At 42.8% G+C, this 16,772-nt stretch overlaps 1 protein-coding gene across 2 annotated transcripts in view; it reads left to right on the top strand.

The window, feature by feature from the left end:
* wwox (WW domain containing oxidoreductase) overlaps positions 1 to 16,772 on the top strand; it is a 1,122,031-nt gene that overhangs the window by 917,583 nt on the left and 187,676 nt on the right. The window contains exon 9 of one of the 2 annotated variants that reach the window (XM_068049088.1): positions 9,872 to 9,954. The exons of the other annotated variant lie outside the window; for it this stretch is intronic. Coding sequence (XP_067905189.1) covers positions 9,872 to 9,925 — 54 coding nt within the window. The 3' untranslated portion in view covers positions 9,926 to 9,954. The remainder of the gene's footprint in view (positions 1 to 9,871; positions 9,955 to 16,772) is intronic. 2 annotated transcript variants of the gene reach the window in all.

Here is a 16,772-nt window from a genome sequence, read left to right as displayed (position 1 = left end):
AGTTATAATAAAAAAAAAAGCAGCGCATTTACGCCAAGTCACTTTTTGTAGTTTTTAAAAAATATATTTCCTGTTAGTTTTGTTGAGGCCAAAGAAAAATCAAAACTTCATTCAGATCGAATTTACTGAATGAATGATCAAATGGGCTATGGTACAAAGGTTTGCAAATTGGCTATTTTTGTCTGCAGTGATCCAAGAATAATCCTGATCCAAGCATAACATTTCCGTCCAAACTAGTTATGCATTTATCAGGATTCAGGCTGTTCCTATTAACTTTTCTTTATATAAAAAAAATCATATCCAGCCTTCTGTGTTCGAATCGTAAAGGAAAAGATTGGTTTTGGATTTTAAGCCCTCTGGTTGAGCCCAGTGTTGTAATCTCAGACCGATACTCATTATATTACAAACTTCTAATCTGTAGCACAATGGAATGTGAGGAGGTACCAGAGATGGGGGTACTCTTCAGAGAAAGCACTACCCCCATTATATTCATCTATTCTTTTTTTAAAATCTTTTGTCAGGTATTTTTAATTTTTTTTGACAGAACAGTAAAATAATGCTGGAGGATGTTTGTCTCCCCCTGTGGTCAAGGAGCCGATAAAATGTGGGAGGCCGTCTGTGTAACCTGTGCTGGGCCTGGGGCAGGGGACGGTGGTTTCAGGTATAATGAAACCCATTATGCACACAGATAAAAAGGTCGGAGTGTCAGTCACATTGCACAAGATTCAAACCCCTTACTCACAAGTGTAAGATGATTCATCAAGAGCATCAGCCTTGAAGCACCTTGCATTTTTGAAACAGTGCAAAAAAGAACAGGTTCCCATTGTTTTTGATGGGCTGAAACAACTATAGAAACATGCATAGTGCATGGGGTTTTTATTTTGGAAAGAAAATGACTGAGGCAGCATTGCGATGTGTATGGGGGGGCAGTTGCCTTTATTTAACATGTCCTACAGTTCGTTATCTAAATAAATCACGATGTAACGGGCTCCATCGCTGAATATTTACAATAAAAAAGATCTGTGTGTGCGTGCAGGTCTCGGGGTGGATCTGCCTCCACTTTGGAGCCTCAGCTTGCCGCTTCCCTTGGAGTTGACAAGCGGGTAGGATAACACAAGAGTAATTATAGTTCAGCAGGGCTGCCAGGTGTGATAAATGAGCAATCAGCACGCAGAAACCCAGGTTCTCAAAGGAGGACTATTACCAGCTTATCAGCTGCAGGCTTCATGACTGCTGCCGAGAACAGAGACTAGGACAGCCCCCATTTGCTTCAGTCTCCTGCCTATTTAACAAAACATGTGTATTCACAAAAAACAGCCAAGGTCCAGGTGTCGGGTGTTTGTCAATTGTGTTGTACAGATTGTACCAATATAGACTTAAATTATTGATCGCTATTATGATAAGAGCATTTTGAGTGCACTGTGCAAAGGGAGAGGAGGCAAAAAAAAAAAGCTTTTGGCCATTCCCGTTCACTCTTGGATTAATCCATTTTGTGCTGATGTACAATCGGCAAGATTGACCTGTTTAAAAGAGACTTAGTCAAAACAATAATAAAAAGCGTACATATATAGAAGAAAAAAAGGGCATCACAGAAAGATTTTTCAAGGTTTTGCCCTGCGGCATCCTCCTAGGTACAAATGAAAGCACCGGTGTTTATAATCTTAGAATTCTGAGCTTGATAGTGGAAAGCGTCACCCCGCATGCTCTCTATCACATGATTTGAGATTTTTAAACATATTTTTGTCAAGTTTTAAAGAAACTATTCAATTATTTTATCTCTTGGCTATAAAATGCTTTAGGATGACCTGAGGTAATGATAGCCACTATATACATGCAAGCCTTTCTTTCTTTGAAAGACACAGAAACTTGCATTCCAGTCACACCTTTCACAATCTCAGGATGTCCTAAAGTGCTTTATAGCCAATGAAGTACTTTTGAAGTGTAATCACCATTGTAACATAGGAAATGCTGCAGCCAATTTGAGCATAGCAAGGTCACCTAAAGAGCAAATGGTAGCCAGTTTTAGTGATGTTGGTTGAGGGATAAATGTTGGCCAGGACACCAGTTACAATTTACCTCTCTTTTTCAAATAGTTCCATAGGATCTTTTACATCTCCTGAGAGGGCAGACAGAGCTTAGGTTTAACATTGCTTCTGAAAGACGGCACCTTTGACAGTTTAGCACTCCTTCAGCACTGCACTGCACTATCAGCCTAGATTTTGTGCTGAACTCTCTGGAGCTGGGTTTTGAACCTGCAACCTTTTGACTCCAAGGCGCGAGAGCTACCAACCACTGAGCCGACCAAGGCTGCGCATAATATGGGGGAGGGTGGCAATTTTCACTTTCACTGCCTGGGCGGTAACTTGAAGCTCTGTGAAGGGGATATTGCGATCATAGACTTTTTTGCAAAGGAGTTAACGATTACCAGGATTCCTTCAATATTAAGGTGGGTTTCATTTTGTTTCCTTATCATTCCAAGTATTTGAGATGTAAATGCATTTCCAAGGTTTTGTACAGAAATCAGATTTTCCTGCATGCTTCAAACTTGATACAATAAATGGCAACATAAAAACCAGGTCTATGATACTGCTGTTTTTCTGTGAACTAATTTTACAAGAGCAGTGCCTCAGACCTGCTTAACTTGGTCTATTTTACTGGCTGAACAAAATGCTTGAAGCTCCATCCTAAAAAAGCCTTTGTTTGCATTCCTGGCAATTACCTTTTAAAATATCTTAGAAGCTAAGTAATGCATCCTGTACATCTATTTTTGCCTTGTAGGCACATCTAATTATGTTTTTAAGCATATGGGGATAGGCGATATATTTGCATGTAGATGGTTAATAAGCAAAATACATTAATCTTCTCGCTTCTCTTTAAATGGCAAGTATGTACTTGGACTTCTTGATAAGATCAGGTTTAAATATGAATGTAAGAGCTGTTTTATGCTGTGAGGCAAGATAACCTTGCATGATGGAGCTCTACAAGTCCTAAAGGCTTATAAAATTGGCACTATGAAAGTATGATCAGGTCAATGGATCAGACAGATGGGGGTAGGGGAGGGGAAAACTAATTTTGCTGCAGTTAATGGTGAGGAAACAAAGGCAGAGAAGGACTTCTTACAGCAGCAAAGCACCAAGGCATCCCGAAGTCACGCATCATTTAGTGTTACGCTAATACTCCTCAAGAGCTGTGAAACCATTACAGTAATGCGAAAACTGGCATGAATAAACTCCCTCTTGGTCACTGGAAGGGCAAACAAGGTGTGATTTTATCCTGGTTTTCTGTCATGCTGTACATGCTGGGTGTTTGCAGCTCCTGGCTGCTTAAATCTGTTGGGAATTGGTCTCAAAGACTCGCGTGCCCTAACAACAGAACTTCAATGGACTGCTGATATTGTGACATTGTAGTCAAAGAAGACGGGTTTTTTTATGAAAAGAAAGCTTTATTCTGTTCAACACTTCCTTTAAGTATTTTAGCCAATGATTTTTTGTTGATGAAGTACAGAGAGGACTTTTAAAGCTATTATAAATGGGAAGATTCTATTGTTTAATTTAAATTCAAAAGAAAATACTTGATAATGCAGTACATATTTCCCTCCCCTTCTCCACCTTCTGTCCTAAAGATGCTCCCTTATGCTATAGCTCAATGTGCTTCATTCACCCTTTGCCCAAGAGCCATTCTTCATGGGCGAGGTTAGATGGTGAGAGTTAGCAGGCATATGGTGGGGCATCACAACTATCACCAGTCCTGTCATCAATTGACATCCATGTGCCTAGTCATTAAAAAGAGCAGGACCCACAGCAAGATTTTTCTAGCTTTAGCCACTGAAGCCGATTGCACTGCCCTTGCTGCCAACCTGACTGAAATGGGCAGATAATGTTTATGGGCTGGATTTTATGCTCTCCCCCATGGCAAGTTTGAAGGTGGGGAGAACATTTAATTGGGCGGGATGGAGACGGGTGAGGACCCCACCACCTTCCCGCCTTCACACCAGTTAAGTTCAAGGCGAGAAGGCCTGTGGATTGCCTTCCCACTCTGCTGCCAGTTGTGGCCCTTAAGTGGGCAATTAATGCCCCGTTAAGGGCCTCTTCCCTCCCCCGCTGGTATTAACTCAGCAGCAGTCAGGCCTGTCGCCATGCTGGGAACATGACAAGCAAACCCATGCAGGTTGCTTGCTGGCTCCGATTGTGGAGGGAGGGGTGCGTGCTGAGAGACACCACCCCCCCCCCCCACCCCCCTTGCTGCCAACCGCACCATCCCCCCCCCGCCATCACTCACCTGTGGCCTAGGTCCACCGTCGATCCTGGGCCTCGAGTGGATGCATTACCAGCAGCAGCCAATACCTCCATGGCGGCGCTGCTCAGTAAAAGAGCGACCAGCCTCTGATTGGTCGGCAGCTCAACGGGTGGGATTTCCCGTCCCCAGGGTCCTTAATCCTGGGGAAGGCGCACTGCTGTGCAGTTAAGTGCCTGATTGGCACATAATGCGGCGGGCCTTCCCGAAAAGAGGCCCGTCGCCTCCCTTGCATACCGCCCTATGTATGACTCTTATGCAGGTTGATTCCAGATATATATTTAGAAGTGCAAAAATAGGGGCACACACAAAGTGCTTAACACTCTGAATTGTGTACTCCTTCACAACAACAGCTACTTCATTTGTATTGTGCTTGTAACTTAGAAAAACATCCCATGGTTCTTCACCAAGGCATACTCAGGCAAAGATGGACACCAAACCAATGAGGTAAATACTTGGAGGGGTGACCAAAAGCTAAGACAAAGAGATGGGTTTTAAAAGAGGAAAAGGATATGAAACCATTTCAGGAGACGATTCCAAACTGTGGGCCCCAGATGTCTGAAAGAATGGCTGCCAGTACGGTGACATGGATGAGTGTTTCAGCAGAAAATGGATTGAGGCAGGGCTGAAGATGGGCGATGTGATGGAGGTGGAAGTAGATGGTCTTTGTAATGCTGAGGATGTGGGGTTGGAAGCTCAGCTCAAGGTTAAGTAAGATGCTGGGTTATGAACAGTTAAGGGCTGAATGGCCTACTCCTGCTCCTATTTTCTAAATTCAACCTGAGACAGTGGGCAAGGAGAAGGATGGTATCGGTGGCCAGGGTATGAAGTTGGCGCTATTGTCATGTTCACAGTGGACATCATTTGTGACTTTGATTAAGGCCAAGTCACTGCTGTGGTAGGAGCAGAAACCCTATGGTGGGGGAGATTCAAGCATGGAGTTGACAGAAAGATTTGGGAGATAGCAACAAGGTTTTGAGTGGAGGGTAATGAAAGCAGTTTTGAAAAGGCTAGTACCGACAATTGGCAGCTTGCATAAGGATTAAGAAAGGAAGTTGGGTGCCCAATAGTTTACTGAGAATAGGTTCGGGGAGCAGGAGGTGGTCTCTGCATAAGGTGAGCTCCTCTCATTTGTTGGCGATGACGGGGGATTATGCAGGGGTGAGGGATTTAAAGAGATGGTTGGTAGTGGGGAAACAAAACCAGTTGTTATCCAGAATGATCCTGGATTAGTGGGTTGTTTTGGCCAAGGGGACTGAGGTCCAATAGGACTTGATGTGTTCACTTTCCAATCCAACATCGACTATGGTTTTTATGAAACAAGACACTGAATTTTTATTACAGAAGATACTAAATGGAAAAGAAATGAATTGCAAAGGCATGTGAGGAGTTTGTCTTTTGATTTGAGCTGACTGGGCCCAAACCTACTCAAGACCATATATCCACCTGTAATTCATCCCTAAACACCACCTGATCTGCACATAATTGTTATAAATATTCTTTGAATTAACTTAATATTGAGATTTAGAGCTGCACTAAACATTTGATTTTCAATAATTATTTCATATTGATGTGGTGACAAATACCTTAATTTAATGAAACTGGTCCTCAGGGAATATCTCAAAAACCTGTTCTACTTGTGGGAGGTTACATGAGTGAATGACTTGCAAAAAGACATTTGACAGATAAATCCTTGTGGCAGCAACATGGGCTGAGACTTTGTGTATGGCGTGTGTACAGGTGACTGAACATGGGTGTTAATGCTTCTGCTCTATCTGCAGTTGGAGACTCCTTTACGATTCAATCGCATGAAATGGTGTCAGTAACATGTAATGATCGAATATTCAGAAATAAATGTGTCCACATGGACAAGGAAAAGTTAGAGAAACACAGTAAGTCTGTGCTGTGTCTATAGTAAGAGAACCTATCCCGGATTATATCTTAAAAGCAAAATACTGCGGATGCTGGAAATCTGAAATAAAAACAAGAAATGCTGGAACCACTCAGCAGGTCTGGCAGCATCTGTGGAAAGAGAAGCAGAGTTAATGTTTCGGGTCAGTGACCCTTCTTCGGAATTGTATCTTCCCAGCTCTAGATGCGCTCAGTGTATCACTTAACAGAAATCCCCTCTGTTCTTTGGGCAACAACAACTTGCATAGCAAAACATTCCAAGGCGCTTCACAGGAGCGTTATCAAGCAAAATTTGACACGAGACACATAGGAGATATTAAGATAGGTGAACAAAAGCTGGTCAAAGAGGCAGGTTTTATGGAGTGACTTAGAGGAGGAGGGAGAGGTAGAGAGGTTTAGGGCATGAATTCCAGAGCATAGGACCTAGGCTGCTGAAAGCACAACAGCCATTTGTTATGGGAGGCAATAGGAAAGATTCTAATCTACTAACCACAGCATTCCTTATAAAAGAAAAGAATGCATTATAACTTTTCTTTTTAAGAAATACTGCATCCTGGATGGAGGACTGGCAGTGAGAATGTTCACCAGCGAAAATACTGCCAATAGTGTTAAATTCTTTTTCCCCAAGTACGGGAAATGTAGAAAAACAAATAAGTTTTCATGCAAGCAGCTATTGGTCACCACACTTCAAACTAATTCATTGTACACTTTGAGAGATTCCTTAGACACGTGTTTTGGCACTTGCAGGCAAATTCAGCAGGAGCCTGAGTGGATGCAGGCACAAGTCTGGAGAATCAGGACAACAATATTAATACCCGATCTCCAACTAGCACTGTTGTCCAACTCGGTTCTGCTTCCAGAGCACAGCATTGCTGATCTATGCAAACCTTTCTTTCGTTCATCTTTATGGGTGGAGATGGAGGATGCTGGCAGGGAGACAAACTTTGTGTCAGAACTGAGAGGTCATCAAGCTGAAACGTTCACTCTCTTTCTCTGTCCGCAGTTGCTGCCAAGTATTTCCAGCATTTTCTATTTTTATTTCCAGCTTCTGCAGTATTTTTGCATTTGCACCTGTCAGATTGACCTGTTTAATGAGTCCGGCTGCTATTTGTGTCCAGTCAGTAACGTTTCCAGTCCCACGTTAAATTCTTTTAAAGAATAACCTGTAAAATGTGGGATCAGCTCAACACAGTCTTCAATCTATTTCAAAAAGCTTTGTCTTGGTAAAAGTGAAACTCAAATCTACCTTCACACCACTCTGACCACCTCCCCCCCCCCCCCCACTCCCCCGCCCCACTGAGGGCTCTTGTTTCAAGCTCCGGGGGCCAAGAGAGTGGTTAAAATATTATTAAAAAGCAACTGAGCTCCAATAACAGTCACTCCCTTCAATGGATTTCTTACTTTCTCCTCCGTTTAATAACTGTACGTTTCATCGTGTCTCATATTCCTGCAGCCCTTGTAGTCTTTGTTCCCCTGGGGTGGTGTCATGTCATTTTCCTATTTCAAGATTATGAGTAAATTACATAATCAGATTTTTAATTCCTGTTTAAAATTCATTCTCTGTTAAGTCTAGGTCCCAATTCTTACTGACTCATTCTTAAATGAGAATGAAGCTCTAAGAAGTGACTGTACATAGGAGCTGGCTCGACACCTTTTAGCAGAGGAATAAACAATGTTGCACTGTTTCTGATCTTAATAAATGGATGGAAAGTCCTCATAACCACAGCTCCTGGGAAATTAACTGGACTGTATGCCACACGATAAAAGAAATGCTCCAGACTGCCATGATGAACCACATGAAGGTCACAGTATTTATGTTTTTCAACAATCATTATCATCTCAGGAGCAATGACTGAATGTAAAAATCAGCCATAAAATAACTCGATAAGCAGTCACTGTCTGGGCTTGGACATGAAGAATAGTCACTTGGGTTAGTTATCAGTGGGTAGCCAGTACCAGTGGAATTGTAATGCAAAATGAGACAGGGGAGGAGGGCAGGGAAAAGAAAATAAACAGGATTACAATGTGCAGCTTGTTTGGTGAAATGAGTGATCAGCTGGATAAAGAGGACCACCTCCGACACAGATTTCAATCCATGTATCTTTACTTGGGGAAAGATCCTTGTTTTCAAATCCCTCCATGGCCTCGCCCTTCTCTATTTCTGTAACCTCTTCCAGCCCTATGAGATCTCTGCGCTCCTCCAATTCTGGCCTCCTCTTATCTCCTGTTTTAATCGTTCCACTATTGGCGGCTGAGTTCTCAGCTGCTTTGGCCCGAAACTCTGGAAGTCCCTCCCTAAACCTCTCCACCCCTCGACATCTCTCCACCCCTCTACATCTCTGTCCTCCTTTAATACGCTCCTTACAACCTACCCTTTTGACCAAGCTTTTGGTCGCCTGCCCTAATATCGCTTTGTGACTCAGTGTCAAATTTTGTTTGGTACTACTCCCATGAAGCACCTTGGAATGCTTTACTATGGTAAGGGTGCTATATAAATGCAAATTATTACTATTATTGAAAGTGTTCATACTCTTCTAAAACATAACCAGGTACCACACAAAATCCTATGATTAGCTGGATCCTCTGGAATCCTCCTGATCAAACCAATCCCAGATGTTGGGGATCTTTCCTCTGTTAGCTATATTTTTGATTTGCTGTTTGTTCAACATTGACAGTCATGTCCATATGCATTGCATTGGACAAACATAATTGAATTGCAGTGGCATGATCCACATGATCATTTTGCATCTTTCTAAAGGACTCACTGGGAAACAGCTGCAGTACTTAGAATAAAGAAAGACACTAAAATGAATGACCATACCAGTGTGCAGAGTTCCCTGCTGATTTCACTTATAAGTACGAGCTTGGTTCAGTTGGTAGCACTCGTCTTATGAGTCAGAGATTGTTGATTCATGTCCCACTTCAGAACTTGAGCGAACAATCTAGGTGGACTTCTCAGTGCAGTCTATTGTCTCCAATTGTGCTCCATTATCGGAGGTGCTTTTTTTTTGTTCTGGTGAGATTTAAACTGTGGCCCTATCTCCCTGTTCAGATGGAGGTAAAAGGTTGCATGGTACTATTTGAAGAAGAACCAGGAGTACCCCTGATGTTCTGGCTGATACACCTCCCTAAGCTAAAATCTATACCTCAACCATGGCGCAGTGGTTAGCACTGCAGTCTCACAGCTCCAGCGACCCGGGTTCAATTCTGGGTACTGCCTGTGTGGAGTTTGCAAGTTCTCCCTGTGTCTGCGTGGGTTTTCGCCGGGTGCTCCGGTTTCCTCCCACCACCAAAGACTTGCAGGTTGATAGGTAAATTGGCCATTATAAATTGCCCCTAGTATAGGTAGGTGGTAGGGGAATATAGGGACAGGTGGGGATGTGGTAGGAATATGAGAATAGTGTAGGATTAGTATAAATGGGTGGTTGATGGTCGGCACAGACTCGGTGGGCCGAAGGGCCTGTTTCAGTGCTGTATCTCTAACTAACTAACTAACTAACTAACTGACTGATCTATTGAGAGCCAGTAAAAATAACAGTAGTGCCTCTAGAACTGAATGAAATTGTTGGCAAGGAAGGCTGCAAACTCTGAAGCTTTTCGAATCAGTTCCTGTATAAGTGACATCCACTCTTACAGCTGTTCTGTTTGCTTTGTTTTAAATGTATAGAAATCTTGCATGCAGTCCCAAGAGGCAGCCCAGAATAAAACTGAGGGAGAGTGAGAGGGGGAGAAAAATGAAATCATCAGAAGGTAAAATTGAGGGGAAACATTTGCATACTTCTATCGCAGTATTAATTTAGATTTAGATTTTGGCCTGGCAATTTCCATTCACATCTATCTGCCAAGAGCTTTCAGCCTTGATTTGGTACAGATCTCCATGGAAAAGAAAAGCATCACACGACATCTATTAATCCACAGAAGTTGTATCTCACAGCAGACCTAAAAACATATGGGAGTTCTCTGAAGCGAAGCAATTCGAAGTTCATTTGTTATTTTTAAGAGCTCATTTTTTATGATTTCAGAGGATCCATGTTATAAATGTGTTACTCTTTTGAAGTGTTTTGTTGTCATATATTTTTCCTTTCACTCCCTGGACAAGGCTCAAATGCAACATCCCTCAGTGGGAATGAATGAAGTTCTAACGTTCCTGATTTTGTTGTTTGTTTTTATTTCTCTTGTCTTCTCCATCTCCCCTCCTATTCTCTTGTTGGCTGGCTTATGAAATGCCTTTCAGGCACTAAATCAAACACTGTCAACACAAAGTCAGTCACTGGGGGCAAAACCATTCAGACTATCCCTACTTTGCAGTCAGGCCTCTAACTTGCCTTTGACACGTCTCTGTCTTGGGAGGTGCAAAGCTGCTGGAGCATCCAAAGCACCTGAACAATCTGTGTGCTGGCAATCGAACAATCATACTTCTAATCAACCGTACTTCTAAACCACTCCTACTGTTATTCATTATGACAGTGTTTCAATGTGCAGTAAATTGCATAATTTGTACCAATCTCGTATTAGTCATCGATTTCACTAATCCCCAAGCACTTCAAAATGCTTTTCTACACTAAATGAATGCAAGTTGATTTTTGGCAAATGAATTTCTTGAAATGATTGCCACCATTTATTATTAAGGAGAACTAAACCAGATTATAAGCATTGATCTAGTCTTCATTCATTGAGATGTTTTAGTTTAACGGGGTGAAGTGTCTGAACTGCATTTAAAATGCTTGTTCATGGCCAGCAATGACTGCCATCAGTAGTATTTTTTTTTTGCACCAGAAATATGTTATATTTTACCCTTAGTTTCATATTGAGAGATTAAAAAAACATAGACAGTTGGATTCAAAATGTTTGTGCTAGCTTCCTGATAGCTCTGTGAATAAATCCAATGCGTGGTGCGGTACTGAACAATAGGTAGGGCCTACATTTGATCTGTGCTGTCAGATGAATAATGGTCTGAATGTTGTGTTGGGTTGGTGGGGACAGGGAGTGATATAGTACTGGATTAGGTACCTCGGAGTTCAGGGCTGGGAACATTGCTGCTTCTAATTAACGTCAATAATCTGAATGTAGAAACTCAATGCAAAGTGGTCATATCTAAGATAATACCAAAATAGGAGGAACAATGGAATTAGTAGACACAGCTCAGGAATTACAGAAAGAGGTGGAAAAAATATGTAAGCTGACAAAGCAACAGGAGATAAGATTTAATGCAAACAAGTGGAAAGTGCTGCACATAGGAAGGCAAATATGTGACATTTATGCTCCATGAATATTAGAGAAATAGCTGAGGATGAAGCTGAAAGAGAGTCGGAGGTTTTAGTAGACTCAACACTAACTATATCTAACCAATGCAGAACAGAGACCAACAAAGCCAATAGAAGGTTGAGCTACAAAGCAAAACTGTGCAATATAAGTCAGAGAAGATAATAAGAAATAAAAACAGAAAATGTTGGAAATACTCCGCAGATCTGGCAGCATCTGTGGAGAGAGAAACAGAGTTAACGTTTCAGGTCGATGATCTTTCATCACAACGCCTAAAGAATTCTTGTCTTCGCTGTTTCTGTTAAAAATTAAAGTATTCCAGTGTTTCCTGCAAAGTTCTCTTTACTGTATTTCTTCAACATTTCCATGAATGTAATACTGCCCATTCTTCTTCCTGGATCAAGGTTAGGATGTACTTTTAGGACAGCGTAGAATGAACTTCCAACCTGTACCTGATCTCATTGTTCCTACTATTCCATGTTAAGTCCATGAAAGGGTACATGTGATCAAGACAATTACCCACATTTGTGCTCCGTGTATTCACTTGTTTTGGGAGTACTAGAAAAATGTCCTCTTGATACACTGTAATGTACAGCGTTTACATAGCCATCGTGGGCCAGTGCAAAAGATAAGTCCAAAAGTGCAGCCTTTTCCTCAGTACAATGGGATTAGGTGCCCCAGCCTGTTCAGAGCATATTGCTGACAAAACGACAGAACCCTATCCTTTGTAATAAACGATTCACATGTTTCAAGAGAACCAGAAAGTGTATGGATTTGCTGGTGAAGTAAACATGCATGGGTAAAAATAGAAAGTTATTTAAAGGGTTGACTTTTATTGATTTTTCATAATTTTCAATTACAATTCCTCAAAGGACCAGGTAGCATTTACCATAAGTGACCTTGGTGAGGGGGAAGGAGGACAGGGGGGCCAATCATGTTACATACCATCAAATTCTTTCTATACTTACCCTACTGTAACACATCTAACACCACATCTCACCTGTGTAAATTGCCTGCAGTATCTTGCGTCTGAGGCTGTGACTATTCGGAGAGCTGGTGCCATTATTTGGGCTCTGTGTAGGTGGATTAGGTGAAGGTGATCTATTTATTGCACTGGCTCTCAGCAGGGCAGCTTCAAGAAGAAAGAAAGACTTGCATTGATGTAACGCCTTTGATGACCTGAGGACATCCCAAAGTGCTTCACAGCCAAAGTGTAATGTAGCAAATTTGCACATACCACACTCCCACAAACATCAGTGTGATAATGACCAGATAATCTGTTTTTTAGTGATGTTGATAGAGGGATAAATATTGGCTGGGACACTGGGGATAACTGCCCTGCTCTTCTTTGAAATTATGCCATGACATCCTTTACGTCTGCCTGAGAGAGCAGACGGGGCCTCGATTTAACATCTCATCTGAAAGACGGCACCTCTGACAGTCCAACACTCCCTGAGTACTACACTGAAATGTTGACTGATTTTTGTGCTCAAGTCTCTGGAGTGGGAATTGAACCCACAATCTTCTGAGAGTGCTACCCACTGAGTAGCAGCACAGTTCCCTTTTCCCCCTTTAATTTTGCACATGTGCGACAATGTAAATGAATTATTTTTAAAAAGGTGTGCACTCAAGTCATAGAGATGAGAAGATTCCAACTTTGATCTATGTATTTGATGACTTGAGCATGCCTTATTTTAATTACTCCACCATTGATGGCCTTGCTTTCAGTGTCTAAGCCCTAAGCTCTGTGATTCCCTTCCTGAAACTCTGCTTCTCCACCACTCACTCCTCCTTTAAGATTCTCATTAAAAACCTATCTCTTTGACCAAGCGTTTGGTCACCTGTCCTAATATCTCCTTATGTGGCTTGGTGTCAAATCTTGTCTGATAACTATTATGAAGCATTTTTGGACATTTTGCTATGTCAAAAGTGCCATTCTTTGCTCCCTGGGGGAAGTGTGGTAAAAATTAGTCCAGGGTGCAGTTCCTGATCCTATTCAGTGGCTCCTGCTCGAAAGTGCGCCTGGCTGAAAATACAATTGGCGGCTGTTGACATTCACTGCCGATGATCATGGGAAAAATGGCCAGCACCAAAGCAAAATACTGCAGATGCTGAAAATCTGCAATAAAAGCAGAAAAAGTGCTGGAAATACTCAGCAGTGCAGGCAGCATTTGTGGAGAGAGAAAAAGAGTTTAACATTTCGGGTCAATGATCTTTCACCAGAAAAGTGGGCATTTGGTCTAGATAGTGGAGAGCTGCAGGGGCTCAATACAGCTTACTCTGAGAGTGTCTGTGAAAAAAAGAGGGGAGAAAAGATAGAGAATATTGTTTGTAGGAAAGGTAATTGCTATGATGGTGAAATGAGATGGGTGTGAGGTGGCTGCATCTAGAGGCTTTGAAACCATATCCTCCAGCCTGGAGCAAGTTTCATTCAAACTACATAAAAACAGAAAATGCTGGAAATGCTAGGTAGCTCAGGCAGCATCTGTGGAGAGAGAAACAGAATTAATGGGCTGGATTTTACGTTGGGCAGCCAGGAGCTGACCACCGACATAAAAGTCGGTGACGAACCCGCTTCCACCTAGCCTGGGGATCTGTCCTGCATTTTACGGGTCCCAGGCTTTAATTGTTCCGAGGAGGGACTTCCACCTGCTTGAGGGATAACGTCCCATCTCATTGAGCCGCCGGCCAATCAGTGGGCCGGCAGCTCTCAGTCCCAGCAGAGCCACCAGAAGCAGTGGCCACTGCTGGGACTGCAGCCCAGCTGAGGACATGGAGCCAGGAGTCCAGATAAGTTTGGGTTGCCTCGCCGGAGGTAATTGGTTGGGCCCTGGTAGTTTGGGGGGAAGGGGGTGGTTGGGGAAGCGGGGGCGGCCCTCAATCGGGCACACCGTGGGGTGATGAGAGGCCGACAGATTTTCCTCGGCGGCCTTTCCTGGCTCCAGGATGCCCGCTTGCTAAGGGTAAAATCCACGTGGAGGCGTGCAGAGGCCCTTAATTGGCCGTTAATTGGCAACAATGGCCTTGATTGGCCTGGCCGGGTGGCTTGTATCCCCGCGCCCCCGCTCTACGTAAAGTGGGGCGGAGGCAGGAGCGGGTTGGGAAGGCCTCCTGGAGCCTCCCGCTCCATTTTACGCCACCCCCCATCCCCCACCACCATCAGGCTCGTTGGGATGGCATAAAATTCCGGCCAATGTTTCAGGTTAATGACCTTTCATCAGAACTCATTAGTTCAGCTGAAATATATTGCCTTCCAAAGAACAAAGATAATCCAGTTACAGATCACGTTTAGTCTGTAAAACACAATATAAGAGTGTCAATCATTGAAGTCATCCAAGATGTTCCAGACAGGCCAACCCAGCTGTTAGAATTAGAAAAGCAGCAAAGGCCTGAGCAGAAATAGTGGCAGCTGAAAGCTCACCAGATTCTTGTTGAGGCTGCAGAAAAGGCTTCAAAATTGTTGGTACCACAGGTTAGCGATCCTGGAGGGGATCAATTACTTGCAAACGGTGTCATGTTAACTCTCTGAAGAGCTGAAGAGTCATGTTTCATCTGGGATTTCCAGGGACTGGCAACTTCAGAATGGATTGTTGCTGCGACAGCTGAAATCTCCATACTGGCATCAGATGCCGATCCCACTTATGCCGTCAGACGTGGCTCAGTGGTAGCACCCTTGCCTATGAGTCAGGACATGTGGGTTTGAATCCCACTCCAGAGTCTTGAGCACATAATCTCGGCCAATATTTCCATGCAGTACTAAGGGAGTGCTGCACTGCTGAAGGTGTCGTCTTTCAAATGAGATGTCACATCTAGGCCGGATCGGCGCTCTCAGGTGGATATAAAAGATCCCATATCACTATCCGATGAAGAGCAGGGGAGTTCTGCCCGGTGTCCCCACCAATATTTATCCCTCAACCAACATCATTAAAACAGATGATTTGGTTATTAGCACAATGCTGTTTGAGGGAGCTTGTTGTGCGCAGATTTGATTGCTGCATTTTCTATGCTACAACTTCAAAAGTACTTCATTGGCTGTAAAGTCATTCTTGGGTGTCCTGAGGTCATGAAAGGTGCTATATAAATGCAAGTCTTTTTCTTTCTAATGACACTGTCTGAGTCTCTCTGCTCAGGCAAACCTAGGTTCCGCTGTACAACTTTTCCTTCAGTGGAGCAGCTTGAGTGGAACATCAGGGTGAAAACCTTCAGAAAGGAAGGAGAAATAAAGATCAGCTCCACTTTATGCTTGTGATCTCTGTCCAGTGACTCCAGCTGGCAGATGCGTGGAGGTCAAATCAAGCTTGTAGTGGTACCCCTCATTAGCTATCCTCAAACTAACTCCGTGCCCCTTAATTTTCTCCAGTGTTGTATCTTTTGCAGAGTCCTTATACACTGCATACGCTGCATTTCCACTATGCCTGCCACTTGCTCAAAGAATATTATGAGATTTTAGAATAGTAACAGCACAGAAGGCCATTCGGCCCGTATCTTTGAATTGACATTCTATGTCTTTTCGATGGCAAAGCGTGCCTGGGCCAAAGATTTTGTACTGAAATGGTCTTACATAATTTTAGTTGTCAGACCATATGGCTGGTGCTCCCTGCTGAGAAGATATACGAGATGTGGTTTCCAAATTTTATACTCATTCCAAAGAGATTTTATAGGTTTCCTCAGTCCCTCCACACCAGAACACAAGGAACTATTGGTCCCTACTTTTCCACTGGGGTCCCAAAAGTGGTGGGAAATAAATAATGAACTACCTCAACTCTTCTCCAAGAAGCTAATGCAAGTATGTAATTAGGATTAAACATGAAAGCCATCCACTATAGGCACAGTCAAGTGGTGCAATCTCACCCTACTTCAACAAATTTGGGTTAATCCAGTTACCTGTTCACTCTCAGTGTCAGTCCACTGCCCCAATTGCCAGTGGGGACAACAGTATTGTACCCAGTCCCAAACATGCACAGGAGAAAGGCTACTGCTGAAATATTTGCTTGCTTCTAAAACAATTACTGCTAAAAAGTACCTTCAGCTCTCTAATATTACGGTAAATATAGAAATGCTTGTACTTTGTGCCCCAAATCCACTTTGTAGCAGCCTCTGGATTGTACAGTTGCACAGTCTCAAACTACTACTGTTTGTATTAAGAAATAACGTGGTGTGGGTTTGATTGATATCTCGTGTACTCAACAGCATAGAAGCATTCTGACAGCAAAAAGCAATGTTGCAACTCAGCTATTTCTCTTATTTTGTAACCTTTTGACTGCCAGCCACTTCAGAATAAATCCACATTAACCGTCTCAGGCAAA

Source organism: Heterodontus francisci, chromosome 17 (assembly GCF_036365525.1).
Source record: "Heterodontus francisci isolate sHetFra1 chromosome 17, sHetFra1.hap1, whole genome shotgun sequence".
Taxonomy (NCBI): domain Eukaryota; kingdom Metazoa; phylum Chordata; class Chondrichthyes; order Heterodontiformes; family Heterodontidae; genus Heterodontus; species Heterodontus francisci.
This window is presented reverse-complemented; position numbering and strand designations above follow the sequence as displayed.